At 36.3% G+C, this 18,571-nt stretch overlaps 6 protein-coding genes across 6 annotated transcripts; 3 read left to right on the top strand and 3 right to left on the bottom strand.

Moving 5' to 3' along the window:
• Positions 1-1,822: 1,822 nt before the first annotated feature.
• CSC25 (Ras family guanine nucleotide exchange factor) lies at positions 1,823-6,202 on the top strand (the record flags this gene model as incomplete). Its single annotated transcript, XM_043195189.1, has 1 exon — positions 1,823-6,202. The coding sequence occupies one exon, from the start codon at positions 1,823-1,825 to the stop codon at positions 6,200-6,202; it is 4,380 nt and encodes a 1,459-aa protein (XP_043049855.1).
• An 839-nt stretch (positions 6,203-7,041) lies between these two features.
• KQ657_004519 (uncharacterized protein) lies at positions 7,042-7,890 on the bottom strand (the record flags this gene model as incomplete). Its single annotated transcript, XM_043195188.1, has 1 exon — positions 7,042-7,890. The coding sequence occupies one exon, from the start codon at positions 7,888-7,890 to the stop codon at positions 7,042-7,044; it is 849 nt and encodes a 282-aa protein (XP_043049854.1).
• Positions 7,891-9,045: 1,155 nt separating this feature from the next.
• KQ657_004518 (uncharacterized protein) lies at positions 9,046-9,711 on the top strand (the record flags this gene model as incomplete). Its single annotated transcript, XM_043195187.1, has 1 exon — positions 9,046-9,711. One exon carries the CDS (start codon positions 9,046-9,048, stop codon positions 9,709-9,711), a length of 666 nt encoding a protein of 221 aa, XP_043049853.1.
• A 261-nt stretch (positions 9,712-9,972) lies between these two features.
• NCE103 (carbonate dehydratase) lies at positions 9,973-10,851 on the bottom strand (the record flags this gene model as incomplete). Its single annotated transcript, XM_043195186.1, has 1 exon — positions 9,973-10,851. One exon carries the CDS (start codon positions 10,849-10,851, stop codon positions 9,973-9,975), a length of 879 nt encoding a protein of 292 aa, XP_043049852.1.
• A 1,449-nt stretch (positions 10,852-12,300) lies between these two features.
• KQ657_004516 (putative ATPase) lies at positions 12,301-14,802 on the top strand (the record flags this gene model as incomplete). Its single annotated transcript, XM_043195185.1, has 1 exon — positions 12,301-14,802. One exon carries the CDS (start codon positions 12,301-12,303, stop codon positions 14,800-14,802), a length of 2,502 nt encoding a protein of 833 aa, XP_043049851.1.
• Positions 14,803-15,620: 818 nt separating this feature from the next.
• On the bottom strand, positions 15,621-17,225 carry SGA1 (glucan 1,4-alpha-glucosidase; the record flags this gene model as incomplete). The annotated part of the gene is made up of 1 exon (XM_043195184.1): positions 15,621-17,225. The coding sequence occupies one exon, from the start codon at positions 17,223-17,225 to the stop codon at positions 15,621-15,623; it is 1,605 nt and encodes a 534-aa protein (XP_043049850.1).
• Between the last annotated feature and the right edge of the window lie 1,346 nt (positions 17,226-18,571).

The following is an 18,571-nucleotide window of genomic DNA, read 5'->3' as shown; positions in this document are numbered from 1 at the left end:
ACTTCAATCCATATACAGCATTCTTCTCCCTCGACTAGCCACCGCCTCTAACCAGAGAATCTCGAGTTACTGTATGCTACAGAAATGCTAAATTGTATTGGTTGCGATGATGTTAGGTGCTCTTGCAGATAACGCGAAGAACGAGGCTATGCTACATTATGGGCTAAGTGAATACAATAATCTGATAATTCAAACTGATTACCTAATATGATAACGAATCAATTGAGGAGGATGTATGATTCGGTATGAGTTATACAAGAAAAAATAGTATCAACAACACGATCTTCTCTTAAGGTTTAGAACGATTCTAGTAATGATTTGGTTACGATGTAGTACGCCTCAAGAATTAGATAAATAGAGCGCTCTGTTTGGTAGTAGTGTACGTTGAGACTTGCAATTTTTCTTGGTTACATAATCGTTGCGGAGAATGAGTCCGCCCATACTAGTGTATCCATTTTCATGGATCAAACTGTCTTATATCTACAGTGCCAATTACATGAAAGGCACCGTGTCCGTGGAAATTGACTGTTTAACAATCTTATCAAGCAGGGTGTTCATACACACAAAAATTCCTATTCCTATATGCACCATGGGCCTGTGATAGTAGTAACCCACCTTAACTAGATGTAAGGTTATCCATTAGTCCACAGAAAACCTTCTTAGAAACGTCTGCAGAGTTCAGATTCGAGGCACAGTTATAATTGATTGACTCGGTATAAGTGGTGATATCACTAATCCATCCAATATATAACTGCAAGATCTCATAAATGCATTCAAAGGAATGATGGTCTTGTTATAACCAGTTCACTGGTTAAGGGTTCTCCATTGGGGCATTTTATTGTGAGAATTTACATTGTTTTCCCAAAACGGATAATTTTCCATGCATTGTCTATTGCTTATATAAAGTGCAAAATGGTCGCCCCCTGCAGCGATATACTAGATTATGATTGACTACGGGAATTGGTTTACTATGGAAACAATATTGGTAATATAGAGACTCTTTATATTCTTTTTAACCCGAAGTTAACAGTATTCAACTGGAAAGAAATACTTCAGTAGTCACATGAATGTTTCGAATATATCTACGCTTGAATCTCTTCACAGCTGGTGAAGTTCACCTTATATAGTTTCCTTTGAAATTCCTCTGTGTAACCATGAACCGATAAAGTCTTTCCGTGTACTTTCTCATCAACAAAAGCAGAGGCATTCCAACTTTACTTAAGTTATACAAATACACTTAATACGAATACACAAACTCAAGCTGTTAATTATTCGACTCCTATACTTATATAGGCTTGTTGGTCTTTGACTTACCCTTATGTAAGCTTTTCTACGTCATAATAAAAGCACCCTTCCAGCCCTTTATATTTCTGTAGTGCGTGCTTATTTAACATTGATCCGTAACCTGTTCGCGAATACCACTTTGTCGTCCTTGGGAACGACATTTCTTAATCGTATGTCGTAAAAAATTGGGGCGTTTGGTGATTGTAACTTACCATCCATCGTATCTCGGTAAAAAGGCCTGAGAATAACCGTTGTGTCTAAACTTTGGCCGTTACAGTGTGTTTTATTGGATCCCCAATTGTTGTAGGGGAATCATAATTTCGATCAGCCTCCTTTTTTTTTCTCCATTATCAACAGTCAGAAACTGAATTACATTACCAAATCCTTTCAAACAAGCTTTAAAAGCGCTTCATATTATTTATAGGTTATTGTTTTTTGTTTCTAGAAAGTTTTGCCCTCTCAATTGATTTTGTACCTGTGGCTCCATTTGTTTCCATTTTTAATTATTAATCCTATCCAAGATTCTCCTTCAATCCATATGGAAGAAGTGGCGCCTGATTTCATGCCCTCTCTGGGTTCAAAAGATTCATTTGAAGATTCACCATTAACTCTGAAACCAAAGTTGGCGTCAAATGTAAAATATTTAGATACAGTTATTGCCCTTTATGATTTCCCCGGTACTCAAACTACACATCTTCCATTAAATCTCGGTGATACTGTTTATGTGCTCTCCAAATCTGCCACTGGCTGGTGGGACGGAGTGGTTGTTGACTTAGATGGCCAAGTTTTAAGAGGTTGGTTCCCACTGACATATGTCCGTTCGGTCAATTATGTACAGCCAGTGATCAAAGAGTTGAAATCTCATAAAGAATGGGATTCATTAACAGCACAAAATACTGCTGCTAATGTAGTGATGCCTAGTTACGCTAGTCTTTTACAAAAATCAATTATGGATACAAACTCCAATACCCCTACCAATTCCACCAGAAAGAATTCCGTGGTCAGTTTTGCAAGTTCTGAAAACTCATTGGTTATGTCGAATGCAAACAATACTACTTCTCACGATAGTACAACTTCTAACAAGGCTCCTTGGGCTTCAGTGTCGTTGGTTGCATCACCAAATGTTCAACATAATTCACTGGTAGTTTCACAAGGAACTATAACAACAGGAGGAGATCTGATTGCATTAGATGAAAGACAAATTATAATGACCCCAACTAATGAAGTTGAAAAAGTTGCCAATGAATACATCAAACGAACTGGGAAATTGATAACGTATGTTTCCAAATATACTACAAGTGGTAACTTGGTTTATTATAATGAACAATTGAATTTGTATTGTGATTCATTGCCTATGTTACTGTTAAGAATCTCATTATCATCATCTCATAACGATTTAGGAAGCTCTCCCAAGGGTGCTCGTTCACTTCATCATTCTCATTCGAAATTCCCAGGAGTGAAGGCAGATGATATTGATTTACCATCGTATGAAGCATTACAGAATACGGAAGTCATTCCAACTGGTTCAATTTCCGATATAGAAGTAATCACAAACGATAGTTCCTTCTTCAACACCAATGGGAATAGGCAAGTAAGTCAGGGATCAATGAAAAGAGATTCTACAATGTCTTCATTACACAGCAACTCATCCGCGTTGTATCATCATTTTCTGCAGCCTTTATTTGCATTGGATTCAATGTTCTACAAACATGCATCAGATGTTTCCACCTGGACAGAATTAAAAGATCAAGCAAATTATTTGTTAGATTTACTTCAAAAGACAATCAAGGACAAGAATAAAATATTGTTCAACACTCACTACACAAGTTTGAATAAAATCCTTTCACTAGTATTGAATGCATCAAGATTGATTCAAGATGACTTTCGAGAAACCAAATATGATAAAGCCATTAGATGTAAGTTGAAACGATTATTAACCAGTTTTGCTCAAATTTATGTCAATGGAATTTTACATTTAAGTGTTATGCATTTCAATCCTGAAACCAGTGACGCCCCAATGTTCTCTGTGGATTTATTTAAATTAAATAAATCAACAGGAATTGATTCGAATCATCTGTCAATTGCAACTGACTTAACAAAGAGTACCAGAGAGGATAATTTAAGGAATTCAGTTGTAACTCCTCCTCCAGCAGTAATTGAGAAGGAGTCACCAAGCTACGTTGAATTGATTGATTGGACAATCGATACCTTCAAGCATAATTTGAATTCATTGATACGGATCTTTCTTCGTCTTTCTCGAGATAAAAAAATCAAACAGTCCTACTATGATGGTTCGGATATGAATGAGAGTGAAGGTGATTCTCACCCTTTTAAATATGGAAATAGGCAGTCAGGAAGTACAAGACTTAGTCTGTCTGCAGAAGTAAGTCTGGTATCCAGAATTGATACCAATGAAAGTATGGAAGAAGGAGGAGTACATCATCCTTATGCAGAAAATGTTTCCAGGAACCCAACAAAGGAGAACAAAAATATTGAAGACGATGACGATTCTGTGGACAGATATAATCTTTTACCCCAACTTTACCCTAGATTCATCAAGAATGAATTCAATGGTGGTAATTGGTGCAATCCATTCTTTTCAAGTACTAATCCCAATCTCAATGCCAGTGGGAATGAGTTAAAGAATCGATTTCATTCAAAAATTATTATTGACAATTCAGCGTATGAAATCGTTCGGAATACAAGCAATGAAATCATAACTCTTGTGTCTGAAATCAACAAGTACTTAGACCCATCTGTTCAGCACATGTATTTCAACAGTGAGCTTAAGAATGAAAGAAACACCCATATTCTCAAATTGGTTTATAAGATTCTCCATCATGCAAGTTCCATGGTGGATACTATTGAATCCTTTGATTTCACTGTGTTCTGTTTGATAAGAAAATATAATGAACGACCAAAACCGAAAACCACTACCACCACCCAAGATCCAATTATACCAAGTTTTGATACTTCTCTTACTTCTGAACCGTTAACTAATTCACCTTCACCCGTGGGCACGCCGGTTAATACTCCTATTGATACCCTTAAGCGTGGAGATAGTGGAGGTAATTTAAGTACAACTGCTAGTACCAGTACAGAGAACATCTCTAGAGCATATGAAAGTTTCAAAAGTAATCTCACGTTTGATTACCCTGTCGTCTTAGAATTTTTCCAATTGAAACAGGAATTGCATAATTTACTTTCTAGTGTTGTGTTGAACACCCAATCTATTACTCTTAATGATCCTGAGGTATTCAAAGGCATGAAGGAAGAAGAACCACTTTATTATTACCGAGAAGCTCAAAGAATACCCCTGGAAAGATCTGCAATTATTTTACTGAATATATTGGTGCAACAACTGAAAGCTCAGGCAGGAAACCATATAAATTTGGAATCTGATGCAGTTATGAATGAAACATTGAATGAGGTGGTACAATTTACTGATGTCTTGTTAAGAGCTATTAAATCATTAATTGAAGAAAGAGAGCTGATTCTTAATTATGCCACAAGAGTGATGCATGATGATTTCAACGTTCAATTGCTTTTAACAGAGATGAATAACACCAATGCTGCTGACAAAGTTGCGGAGGATAATTCTTACTATCAAGGACAGAAGAAAGGCGATGATGTTCCATGGTATTTGGAAGGAGATGAAGAGTACGATTTACTTTTCGACATTAAAGGTAATATTAAAGGTGGTACTAAGGAAGCACTTGTGGCTCACTTAACTCATCATCAATCCATTGACACTAGTTTCAATAGTGCCTTTTTATTTACTTTTGCTACAATGATGCCACTTAGTGAATTAATCCAACTTCTTATCAATCGTTTCAATCTTGAAGCTCCTGAAGGTTTAAGTTACGATGAATTCAATGCTTGGTCCACTAAAAAGCAAGGACCTATCAGACTTCGAGTGATGAATATCATGAAATCATTATTAGAGAAGCATTGGCTGAAATCATATCATAATGAAGGCTTGTTACGTCGTTGGTTGGCCTTTTGTGAATCTCCGGCTGTTCGGTCATATTCTGTGGGGAAGACAATTTCCAATGATATCGAGAGGGTATTGCGTGGTGAAGTCGTTTGCGTTGAACGTGAACCTGTATTGAATGCCAATGTTAAGCCACCTGCTCCTTTAATAAAGGAGAAGGCGCTTAAGAAGTTGAAATTATTGGATATCGATTACATTGAGTTGGCTAGACAATTAACCTTAAGAGAATTCAAAACTTATAGCAAGATCACGAAATTCCATTTAACTGCAAAGATTTGGGGTAAGAAGTCCGGATTACCCCTTGAAGGATTTGAACCCATAACCATGTTTATTAAGGGACTGAACCAATTAACCAACTTTGTTTCCTTTATGATTTTAAGGAAGTCAGATTTAAAAAGAAGAGTTCAAATTATTCGATACTTTATTCTTGTTGCTGAAAAATGTCGCTCTTTTAACAACTTTTCATCGATGACGGCCATCATATCTGCGTTATCTTCTTCACCTGTGCATCGGTTAAAGAAAACATGGAAGTTGGTATCACCCGATTTCATTGCTAAATTAAACAGCATGAACACTTTAATGAATTCATCCAGAAATTTCAATGAGTATCGTGATATGTTGAAATTCATTGGTAGTGATAGTTGTGTTCCATTTTTCGGTGTCTACTTGAGTGATTTGACATTTGTATATCATGGGAACCCAGATTACTTGATGAACAGAACAAGAATCTTGAATTTCGGGAAACGATTCAAAACCTATGAAATCATTAGTGGTATCGACAGGTTTAAGATTGTTGGTTATAACCTTGTGGAAGTAAATGAGATACAAAAGTACTTGGACGTTTGGTTTGCAAATTGTCCTGGGAATGAGGAACAATACGAAATGTCGTTAGAATTAGAACCTCGGGAAAATTCAAAACGGTGATACTACTTATTAGATATGTCGTGAAAGTCATTATTAATAATTAAATAATTAGTAGATATTATGATCGTTCTAATACCTTGTAACAACGTAGAGTGAATACCTTTTCAAAAGGTTTCTCAACTACGTGAGTGTTATATGCTTTACACAGTTGCATATCTTCAACTAAAGATACCAACTGGTTTTCAATGACCGCCATATCGATGTCAATGATTTCATTTAGTATTGAGAGTGTCATCAGGGCATTTTCTATTTGACAATCAAGGTCGTGGTGTACTTTCATTGGAGTTAGGGAATGTCGTATGAGTCCCTGCGATTTGAAACAATCTGGTTGAAAGTTTGGATCGGTGTTCTGAGTACTCAAGGAAATTTCATCATGGGATGATGAAGCATCTGTAGTGTCATAATCATCTGGGGGTGGCTTGTGATCATCATCATGTAATGTGAAATCTAATTCATCTAGTTGATCTAATAGTATCAGTCTATTCTTTTTCAATTTGATCAGCTGCAGACGTTGTATGGCGTATTCTGGATCATTCATGGTGATGAGGTAGGTAACGATGATGTAGAGAACGATGGTTATGGTGTGTATCTAGAAAAAGAAAGGAGGACTTGCCGGTTCATTTTATCATTACTTTCCACCCCCCCCCCCCTATTAGCTCATTTAATTTGTACGAAAGAAGTAACAACAAGCCATATTTACGTGTACCATGACAGAAACAGCCAAATGTGGGTAAGTGGATCTCATGTCGGCTTTGTTTAGTCCTTCGTGTAGTCGTATAAAATTACGCGTATTTAATTGTCCTAAATTGGAAGGTCGTGCGATGAACAATCCGTAGTCCTTATCTTGTGATCAAAAACTCACCTTGTGACAACCTCACTTCTCTTTCATAATCTGGTTGGAATGAAGCATACATAGTTTCTGGATCATTAACTACGTATCCACTATATTCAGCAACATCTTCAGGAATAATATGGGGCTTTTGTTTCACATTGCAACTGTCTACCAAAAGTTGGATCTGACATGATTTTTCCAAAAGACAGAATAAATAAGCAGCTTCGTCAACTGTTTCACCCACTGTAAGTAATCCATGATTCTGTAAGATCACGGCAGCCTTACCTTGACTTGCAAAAGCAATTTCTGTTCCTTCATCGCTTTCAAGAGCTACACCTCCAAAGTTTTTAAAAACGCATTGCCTCTTGTAGAAAATGCAAACGTCTTGATTAATCATATCCAATTCTCTTCCAAATGCGGAAAACAGCTTTCCATACACAGAATGAGCATGGCTAATGCTTTTCACTTCAGTTCTATGTTTATATATATTAGAATGAATCATCAACCCTGCCTTATTGATTGGCTTCTTACTACCATCATTTAAAAATTCCCCAGTAGTTATATCTATGTGCACCAAATCCAGTGGTATCATAAATTGAAAATGAATCCCTAAAGGATTCATCCAGAAGGTATTGGGATTGATGGGATCTCTAACCGAAATATGACCTGCTTCACCTTCATCAAACCCTCTACGTGCAAATACCCTAAACGCTCCACAAAGATGTTCTAAAACATGGTTTCTTTCATCTTTCTTACTAGTGAATTTAGGGAGCAGATGTGGATGTTGACCTCCATATGAAATATTGTGTGCACCTCTTGCTCCCAATTTATACCCTTTAGTAGTTGTTGTTGTCATGTTAATATATATGAATTTGTTACTTCTTTCCATTACAGAATTTCTGATATTAGGCATAAGCATCCTTTTATACCATCTTGGTTTAGGTTACCCCACTTACAATAGAGTCTATTTTTATTGTCCATTAAAATGCTAATGCGCTTAGTTCCATTTTGGGACCTCATCAAAGTAATTGTTCTAATCAGGATACAAGCGAAGGAACTCCAATTTGCGACTAAGCTCGTCTTCTACTCTAAATGGAAACAAGTGATTAAACGGTTAGTACCCCCACACAATTCCCGGGCAATTGAAGCCTGGAAGAAGCATGAACCTTACGGCTTTAGCTAGCATTACGTAATAATACTCCATAATTACTTCTGAAGGGGAATCCTTTCTCTGCTATCATTGGCATATTGTAACAACCCACCCCATTAACTCCTCTTGCAATCACTACGTCCCTATTCCACTATTGACCACTGCTGGATTCAAATTAGAGTTGTACAAAGTCAATGATAGAAGCATTATATTTTCCTTTAGTTAGGTGATTCATCTTCACTCTTACATACACTTGAATTTCATTACTTATAGGACATAGATACACTCTTTGGCAAGAATCAAATATAGGACTTATTAATAGTCGTTTCACTGGATTCCACTTCTAATTCCAAGCAGCGTAAAGACTGTAAACATCTGAACCATGAAACGAGACTAATGAAGAATATTGCAAAAACGTAAACAGTTTCTACTGGTTTTGATAGACAAAAGTCTTTACAAGTTACGGACCTTGATCCGATACTTATGTATTACCCCATCTCCTATCAGACAACCCTTTGAGGTCCATCGGAACCTATGTTTGTCTTTTAGTACGAAAGATAACTTTATTTAGTGTGATTAGGTGTGTCCCGGAATTTCCGACGGAGTATCCGCGAAACACTTGAGTGAAACTCACCGACATTGAAAGTGAAACAAAATCATACTCAATCTACTGTGACCAACGAATATATAAACCTAACCTTTGCCATTAAAAGTCAACCGCATTAATTTATATTAGCATTTTACAGTGACAAATCAAATAAGGGTGGACTTAAAAAAACAAATACATCCTACTTAAAGTAATCTGCGTTTCTGCTTCAAATCTTTTAACCTATATCTTTCAAATAATAATAGCTATTCATTATGACTCAGCCAGTTAAGAAAGCTTGTGTCTTTTGTGGATCATCCTTTGGAAAGGATGAAACTTATGCTGAACAAGCATCTGAATTGGGTAAGCAAATGGCTGAACGGAATTGGGGTCTTGTTTATGGTGGTGGTAGTACTGGTTTGATGGGATCTGTTGCACGTGGATGTGCCACCAATGGAGGTTATGTTCATGGTATTATCCCTGATGCTTTAATTAATAAAGAACGTGTGGATGATAAGGAATTGAACGCTAAGTTGAAGGAAGGTATTGATAACCATGATGGTAGTACGCCAATTCCTGATTCAAAAGAGTATGGTAAGACCACCTTAGTTAAGGATATGCACACTAGAAAGAGAATGATGGGTGAAGAAAGTGATTTCTTCATTGCTTTGCCAGGTGGATATGGTACTTTGGAAGAATTGATGGAAGTTACTACTTGGTTCCAATTGAATATTCACAAGAAGCCCATTGTGATCTTCAACATGAATGGTTTCTACGATAACTTTTTAAAGTTTATCAATGATTGCATCACATCTGAATTTGTTTCAGTTAAAAACGGTGAGATCTTAAGGGTTGCAAACACTATTGAAGAAGTATTTCAAGCTATTGATACTTTCGAACAACCAGATGGGGTTTTCAACTTGAAATGGGAATCAACCTAGGTTATATAATTAAGGTAAGGTCTTAGTGGTTAAAGTTCAGCCTATTAAATACTAATAAACGTAATACAACTAATCTACAGTGATCATCGGAATCATTTACATTAATCATTAGATTGAATCTTACAGTAATATTTAAAAGTTATATTTGATAGTAATAGTATCAATTGATCTGTATTGTAATTCCGTATTTAATCTCCATCAGTTTCTATATACATCCAGTGCGAAAGTTGCTTTATCGCCTTTTAACTGCCCATACTTCACCTAATGAGGGTTGAAGTCTTCTTCGTCAGGTTCATCATCATGAATAAGAAACAAGTCCTCAAATTCATCAGTTGGGATTTCTACAGGTGTCAAGTACCCGGTACCAACATCGTACATCATACCCCAAACTTCAATTTGACCCTTTTTCAAAGCTGCAGATGCAGATGGGTGTCTTTTCAAGGCGAGAACAGAAGAAATCACATTAAGTTCAGCTAATTTTTTGGCCTTAGCTTTTGGATCGTGGTTATATTCATTAAGAAGCTTCAAATTCTGAGCTCTAATATGTCTCACGGGGTTTAACCACAAGTCTAATACACCTCCAATACGTTTGGAAGATAAGGAAGCCCATACGCCGCCACAATCAGTATGACCACATACAATAATTTTCTTAACTTTTAATACGTCAACAGCAAATTGAATAACACCTTGAGATGATAAGTCATTGGCATTCACAATATTAGCAATATTTCTATGAGTGAACACTTCACCCGGTAAAGTAGCCAAACAAGATTCACCTGCTCTGGAATCAGAACATCCGATCCAAAGTGTATGCGGAGCTTGACCCTTCCCGTTTAAATCAAAGATTTGATCTGCATAATTATGTTTTATTGAGTCCACATAAAATTTATTATTGTGAAGGTAGTCTTCGAGAGTCAGGTCTCTACCTAATGTAAAGGGGAAGTTATCATGTTTGGAATGAGATCTTAAAAGAGCTTTCTTTTCCGTAGTCTTTCTACCCGTAGGTTCTGAAGTCGGTTTCTCTTCTGGATGTAATCTTAAGAAACGAGTTTCAATTTCTTCTATATCTTTTTGATTCTTGGTGAGATCAGTCTCATGTTCATGTTCAATCTGATAGTGGATTATATTTTCTCTACCCATTGCTAAAGTGCTTGAAGTTATTGGACGTAAAAAGTTTTTTGGTGTAGTAATTGCGTTGGAGGTGGGCTTCCTTATCACAACAGTTGAGCCAATTGAAGACGACAATTTGAACAAATGTGAAGTATGATAACGTCGGTAACGACTATAGTGTATATTATTACTATTGAATTTGAGTCTATTAGACACCGACAAAGAGAAATCAAGAGTTTTGCCAAAGGTATAAGAAGATTCACGAATGACAAGTTGGAAGTAGCTTTCCATTCTCTTTCGAAATGAAAAAAAATGCATTGGAGGTAAAGGATATACACCTTGATATATACCACCTCCCCCTCTCAATTTAGTGTACTACGTATTAATGCGTCGGCGATGCAATATATCTGCCAGATTTTTTGTTGTGTAAATTGGTGGGCTGAAATCACCTTAACCACGCACCATTCTGTTACCTCAATTAGTGATGTCAACGACGCACCTGCGCAATGTAATAATTATCCTCGCCGGTGTTAAAGACAACAACTGGACTGTGGTATTTTAACAGCAATTAACAATCGTCAGCAATTCAAATTACGAAACAAAAAATGCCAAAGATTACGGAACCCATAAATATTACAGTGTTACATATTCTACATGAGTAGGTTCGTCTTCAATTATCCCACACTCACTCAGTATCTTATGTTTGTTGAAAATCGCTTATATTAACTAATGCAACGTAGTGCATTATATTACCCATGTATTATAATAATATTTTTTATTATCTATCTCATATCTTATTCATAATACGGGCAGAGCCTGGAAGAAAACGGGCCGATATTATTTCCATTCCAATATGGTAGTCTTCTGCAAATACCCTTTATGAATGTAAAACTATGTGCATTTGTTGGTTCGAAGGTTTTGTGCACCTCATTCCCATTGATGCAGCCAGGGGTACGTAATCGATCATCTTACCGTTTTGGGAAGCTTGTGCGATGAGGTTATGATTTAGCTTCAGAAGAAGTATGCTTCCGCCTCTATACAAGAATTCATGTATTGATAGGGACTGTGCATAACGTAAAGGAATAACGATGTAACTTTAAGTTGTTGAATTGAAAGTCAGTTGCTTACTTTGAATTAGAATTGTTCTTACGTCAAAATAACAGCTTGAAACAAATAAAACACAAAGCAATCCGATAGTCCCAACACTCCTAAAATAATAGTTGACGTCACCAATGTCTGTTATCACTATGTACAGTAGAGAGAAAGTTAGTTGTTGTTCAAATTGATTGCTTTTTATTGGTAAGCTAAGTTTAGATTACTATTATTATTCCATATCACGTGCTTAAGACATTCTAATGGTGGGTTCCAATGTCGCGATGTCGTAAACCGTCTGATCCTTTGATTTTGTACCTTCAATATACGCGTTAATCAGTTTGGCCTGTCACCATTTTAACGTGTTGCACCTTCAATGAAGCAAACATGACTCTTGAAGAAAAGGAAGAAGAGTGGGTTCGTTTACTTCCGCAAGATGAGCTGAAAAATTCAAGTGCCTATGATGATATCACTTCAACACAAAAGTTGGGAAAATTGAAAAAATTAATTCAGAAGTCTCAAGTATATTCTCAAATTATTGCAAAAGATATTCTTGATAATTTGGAATCAAAAGCCAAAGAGAGAAGAGAAAAGGATAAAAATGACAAACAATCCGGTAAGGAAACTGAGAAGAACCAAATCTCTTCACCGTCAAAACGTAGAGCAACGCGTTCAACAAAGCCCACAAATGATAAGAAGCCAAAGAAATCATCAGATATCATATCCATGTTATCGGGTGTCTCGACTCGTTCCACTAGATCTCTGTCAACGCTGATACAAACCACCTCAACCACTTTTGAAGATATTGCGAATCCTATTTCTATAGATAACGTATCAACACTGCAGCCGAAGTTGATTACTGGATGTGTGCTTAAAGATTATCAGTTGGATGGTCTAGAATGGCTCATCACTCTCTATGAAAATGGATTGAATGGTATTCTTGCTGATGAGATGGGATTAGGGAAAACAATTCAATGTATTTCATTCCTTTCATTTCTTATAGAGCAAGGCATCAAGGGTCCCTTTCTAGTAGTTGCTCCTCTTTCAACAGTATCCAACTGGTATAATGAAATCAAAAAATTCGCTCCAGACCTTACAGCAATGAAATATATTGGATCTAAAGAGGCCAGGAAACGAATGACCAAATTTGAAAAGTATAATATCGTGTTAACAAGTTATGAAATTTCCATTAGAGATTTCAACAAATTAAGTCGATGTTCTTGGAACTATTTGATTATTGACGAAGGTCATAGATTGAAGAATGCACATTGTCAATTGATTAAGTTTCTCAAAAAGTTAAATATTGAGAACCGATTGCTTATAACTGGAACTCCATTGCAGAATAATCTAGATGAATTATGGTCATTATTAAATTTTATATTACCGAGTATTTTTCATGATTTGGATTTGTTTCAACAATGGTTTAATTTCGATGATTTCTTCGCTAAAAATGCAGAATCAGAGGAAGATGCTGAAAATCTTCAGCAAAATAAACAATTAGTTCAAGCAGCATTAGTGGAAAATTTGCATACAATTTTAAAACCTTTTATACTTCGAAGGTTGAAAAGTGAAGTTATATTGAATCTCCCTCCTAAAAAGGAATATCTTATATATACCCCCATGACGAAGTTCCAAAACCTAATATATCATGAAGCCATGAATAATCGATTGTTTCAGTGTTTGGTTATATTGAACTTCAAGCAGCATATGAAACTAAATTACTCACACATTGAACCTAAAGAGATTCTTGACTTCATATCATCGAAAATTCCTGAACTTTCAAATGAGTCCCCCACATTATCAACTAGAAATGAGGTAGTTGCTTATAAAGAACCAGATTCAGACGATGAATTTGAAGAGGACGCACCACAAATGCATTTTCCAATCCGAAAACAGAAGATTTCAAAGAATGATGAGGATGGCATTAATCAAATTATGGAGACAGTTTATGAGAGTTGCGTTCATAATATCAAAAGGATAAAGTTACAAAATCTTATGATCCAATTAAGAACTATTTGTAATTCGCCATATGTTTATTATGACCCTTTTCTTGAAACTGAAGGTGAAACTGATAACAGTAATAATGATATCCCATTTCTTGATTTAATGGTAGAAAATTCAGCTAAATTTCAAGTGCTTGAAACATTGTTAAATAATCTTTTACCTAATGGGCATAAAGTACTTATTTTTTCACAGTTTACTAGGACTCTTGATTTAATTCAAGATTGGCTTACCATAAAACAGGCAATCAAATGTTCAAGACTTGATGGATCTATTTCGCATGAAGTTCGTGATGAAGAAATTACCAGTTTCCAAAAGGATCCGAATACTATGGTTTTCTTATTACTGACACGAGCAGGTGGGTTAGGGTTAAATTTAGTTAGTGGGGATAGTGTTGTGTTGTTTGATAGTGATTGGAATCCTCAAGTGGATTTACAAGCTATTGATCGAGTTCACAGAATTGGACAAACAAAACCTTGCAAAATATACAGACTTATAACCAGAGGAACAATTGAAGAAATATTGATTAGTCGAAGTTGCAGCAAACGATTCCTAGAGAAGTTGGTTATTCAATTAGGTCAATTCAAGTTTAAGCAACTTCAACGAATACTTGAAAAAGAAAAGGATGAAAAAAGTCACAGTGAGAAAGTCAAAGATTTAATTAATTTATCCAGGTCATTCCAATTCGAAGAATTTCCACAGCTTGCTACAACTAAGGAAACAGAACTTATAAATGACCAATTCTATGATTCAAAAGACTCCATTGTGCGCTTTGAAAAAGAAGAGATAGAAGAGTTATTTGATAGGTCAGACAAATGTTATGCTCGTCATAACACCACTTTTAAGAACATAACGATCTTTGAAACTATAAACAATTTAGATAAGTGAATTTCCGTGCATAAAACTTTTGCGTAATGTGTGCAGTCATAATAAAGAATTGACATGAATGAATTTCATCGACCCCACCTTAAAAATAGCAATTGGGTATGGAGAATGCACGTCTTCGTAAGTGCAAGATTCTTATGCATAGAAAGATGCTTATAATTATACGGTTTATATGTTATACGATGTTATTTAGTTCAGCAGTGGGTATCAAACTTATGATCCAATATATTCTATACGGTTCGTTTCACTCAAGTAGTGGTTGAATCATATTACCTCGAAACCTAACACCGAAAGGAGACATTGTTCTACGATTGTTCACTTCGACAACCTAAGAAGAGTGCATGTAAGGGTCTCAAGTGAAATTTAGGTATACAGCTTTGATCCGATGAGATCACGTAAAACCTGGGGTAATGACACAAACACAACAGCATATTCTAAAACTAAAGTGTTAAGCAAACTCGAAATCTAGTATTAAATCTAAATATTCAAACTAATTAAATATCATCACACATTATTCGTCAAACTCTCTAACGTAATAAAAAAAAGGATCATCAATCTCATAAAATAAATCTAGCAAAAAGTATATCACTCAGAAGTAAAATCATAGCACATAAAACGATAGTGCCAAGAACATAAAGGTAACCAGAAAAATTACTCAACCATTGATTAATGAATTCTGTTCTATCGTTTAACTCAGCATAAAGGAAGGAATTAGAACGGGAATACTTTCATCTCCAAAATTTCACAACTAGCCCATTCTATGCAAAAAGAACCAAGCGTGCACTCAATCATATACCCAGTCTTTGATTCATGTTCTCAATTTACAACTTAGAAGGGTTTAATAATCTGAAAACCTTCTCTCTCCATCTCAAAGCATTCCAAACTGCAGAATAGGACCAAGTCAAATCAGTCGCACCTTGCATAAAACCGTGGTAACGGTTAAATTGTTCACTAATATGGCCCTCGTTATCAACATGATCCTTGACAATTTGTAAAAAGGAATCGGAGTATTTGATCAATTGATCAATCAACTCTAAATAATCCAGGGATCCATACACTATGGTCTGGCCAGCCTCTAAATAATCAACAAATTGTTTGAAAAAATCTGAATTCAATTCATCAATAACAATATTCATGCGACCAGTTTCCAATTTATATATCAACCGCAATATCAATTCAGATGCTGTGGCAGTTGATATAAACCAAGGATTACCTTCACTGGTACCATAACCATCATAAATATCCTCTGGGTATCTACCCAATGCAACACCGACATTATTGACTCCAATATGTTTGCGGTTGATAGGGTATCTAAATTTCATATCAGTAATCAAAAGGCGTAAGGTACTCAATACCAAATTATGATCAACATCATACGGAATATTATCATAATCCTTACTTGCAAGGTCATGAGTATGTAAACTTGCCAACAAACTTGCAATGTTTAATCCTGATCTCTTACCCAGTGATAATAAAGATGGAGTTTCAATGACGTAGGGAACATTAGATTTGATAAATCCACCTTCCCATTCAACATACTTCCGAACATCATTAAAAGTATTCTTCAATTCTTCAATAAAACCAGAATCTTGAGGTTCGTACTTCTTAGCCAATTTTGACCCATCTATCAAAGCCCTTAATTGAGTTAATGAAGTGAAAAAATGTTGAGCATTGATTTCTTCCCATAAATCAAACCCATTTCTATTCCAGTTCTTTATAATATAAACCAAATCTGGTTTCACGATTTCAGTATAAACATCCTTACCAGATTTCAAGTGAATAAATGGTACTTGATATTTATCAATTAATTCAAGATATGCACAGATAGTGGTGACTCTTAAACCAGGTCCATCACGTTGAGGTCTACCCCAGTTTTCTTCAAATGCAGTATTATTTGGGTGGAATTTTGGCTCACCCAAACCTGATTTATCATCATCGCCAAAGGTACCACTAGGATTATCTAATCTTTGTAAAATATAATTATTGGAAATATAATCTTCCACAGTTTTCTGTACTTCTGCAACATCTGAACTCACTCTAGTATCATCCAAGTAATCGATCAAGGACTTTATCGTTAATGCAGCATCTCTGGTCCATTGGTAAAAGTAATTGGGCATATATTTTGATGGGGAGGCGATAACAACACCATCATATACCTCCTTAGGGTCTAACAAAGATGAGACCCCGCCAATGTTGTTTAAGATACCCTGGAAACTAATGTTACGTTGTTGATCTAACCAAGAACCAAAATCGGCTCTCATGATTGCTTCATTGGAAGCTTCAGATAAGAATACACTATTCCAAAACTTACCAACCCATTGAGGGATGGTAAGCGCCTTTTGTTGAGCCAAATAATAAGGAGATGTTGGAATGGATAAACTCAGTACCAAAGTACAAGCTGAGATCAAAGGTAGTATTAACTTCATGACTCAAGTCAACAAGTGTCTAAGGAATTCGAATAAAAGCTAATAATGTGCTGAAGTAAACGAGAAAAAATAGAGTCTATAATAAACCCAAGAGAGATCACTCGAATCTATTCTCTATTCTTTGTAAGCGAGTAATAATATACCGTAAGTATTGATCAAACGAAATATACAAGAGGGGAAAACGCCACAACTATGAATTAGATGTAGTGCGGCGTCTCCACAGGTATTTATATGTTGTTTTTCTACAACTTTAATGCGGGGGGAGGAGCCTTCTCTGTATAGAACCGCCCTGCCTTTACTTGAAGAGTTAAAAGGAAAAAAAAAAGATGAACAATCATTTCGTGTTTTGTATTTTATTTATTTTTTTGATGATGAAATAGTCATACGGCTACTGGTATGACGGTTTTTCACGAGACCACACACGGACCAAACACAGCATAACATATGATAAGTTTTCATCACCATAGCTCGAATAGGGTATGTCTGTTATGGGAATACCGATGACAAATCCTATAACACGTTAACATATGCCAACGCTATGGTACGAGAAGCTTGAGTCCAAATGGTGCGAAATCTGGGGAAATCCGGCCACAAAATCATTACCGGAATACCTGGTAAAGGTGGTATTTCCTTTATATAATGAGGTCATTGCTAAACCTTACTCGTGATGGGATCGAGAACATGAAAATACAACTTAAGGTCATCTGGTGGGGATTTGTTTGTTGTTAGATTTTTGTTTTATATTATACAGTAAACTCAGAAGGGCCATGTTAAATTTTTTTTTGCAATCATCACCTGTTACACCACAGAAAAATCAAAGCATTTATTCTCAGTATACTCAATACTTCTTTAATCCTTACAACTGCGTCAAAATGGTTTAGGGATGCAGATTGCTGTTCCACTTAAACGTTAATGTGTATGGATTTTACCGACACAAAACATACCCAATCTTTCATGACTATAGGTTTCATTTTTGGAATTCAGATTTTGGATCCGTATGAATCAGCTCTCATGAAAAATAACAATGCCCCCTTCTATACACACATATTATGTATTCCAACAACTTAATGAATTGTTGTCGAAACTAGAAGATTCGTTACTTAACCTAACCTACACAACGAAGTGTGCATGTGAAATGTAATGATGATCATCACCAAAAAAACAGTGAGACATTGCTATGCTTTGATTTTGCGGACATACAGTAATTTCTTCCGGGACACGATTCGTGGGGGGGGGGGGGGGGGGGGGGGGGGGGGGGGGGGGGGGGGGGGGGGGGGGGGGGGGGGGGGGGGGGGGGGGGGGGGGGGGGGGGGGGGGGGGGGGGGGGGGGGGGGGGGGGGGGGGGG

This window comes from Scheffersomyces spartinae, assembly GCF_019049425.1.
Source record: "Scheffersomyces spartinae strain ARV_011 chromosome Unknown scaffold_7, whole genome shotgun sequence".
Taxonomy (NCBI): domain Eukaryota; kingdom Fungi; phylum Ascomycota; class Pichiomycetes; order Serinales; family Debaryomycetaceae; genus Lizanozyma; species Lizanozyma spartinae.
Note: the sequence above shows the minus strand (reverse complement) of the source record. Positions and strands in the feature narration are given on the sequence as shown.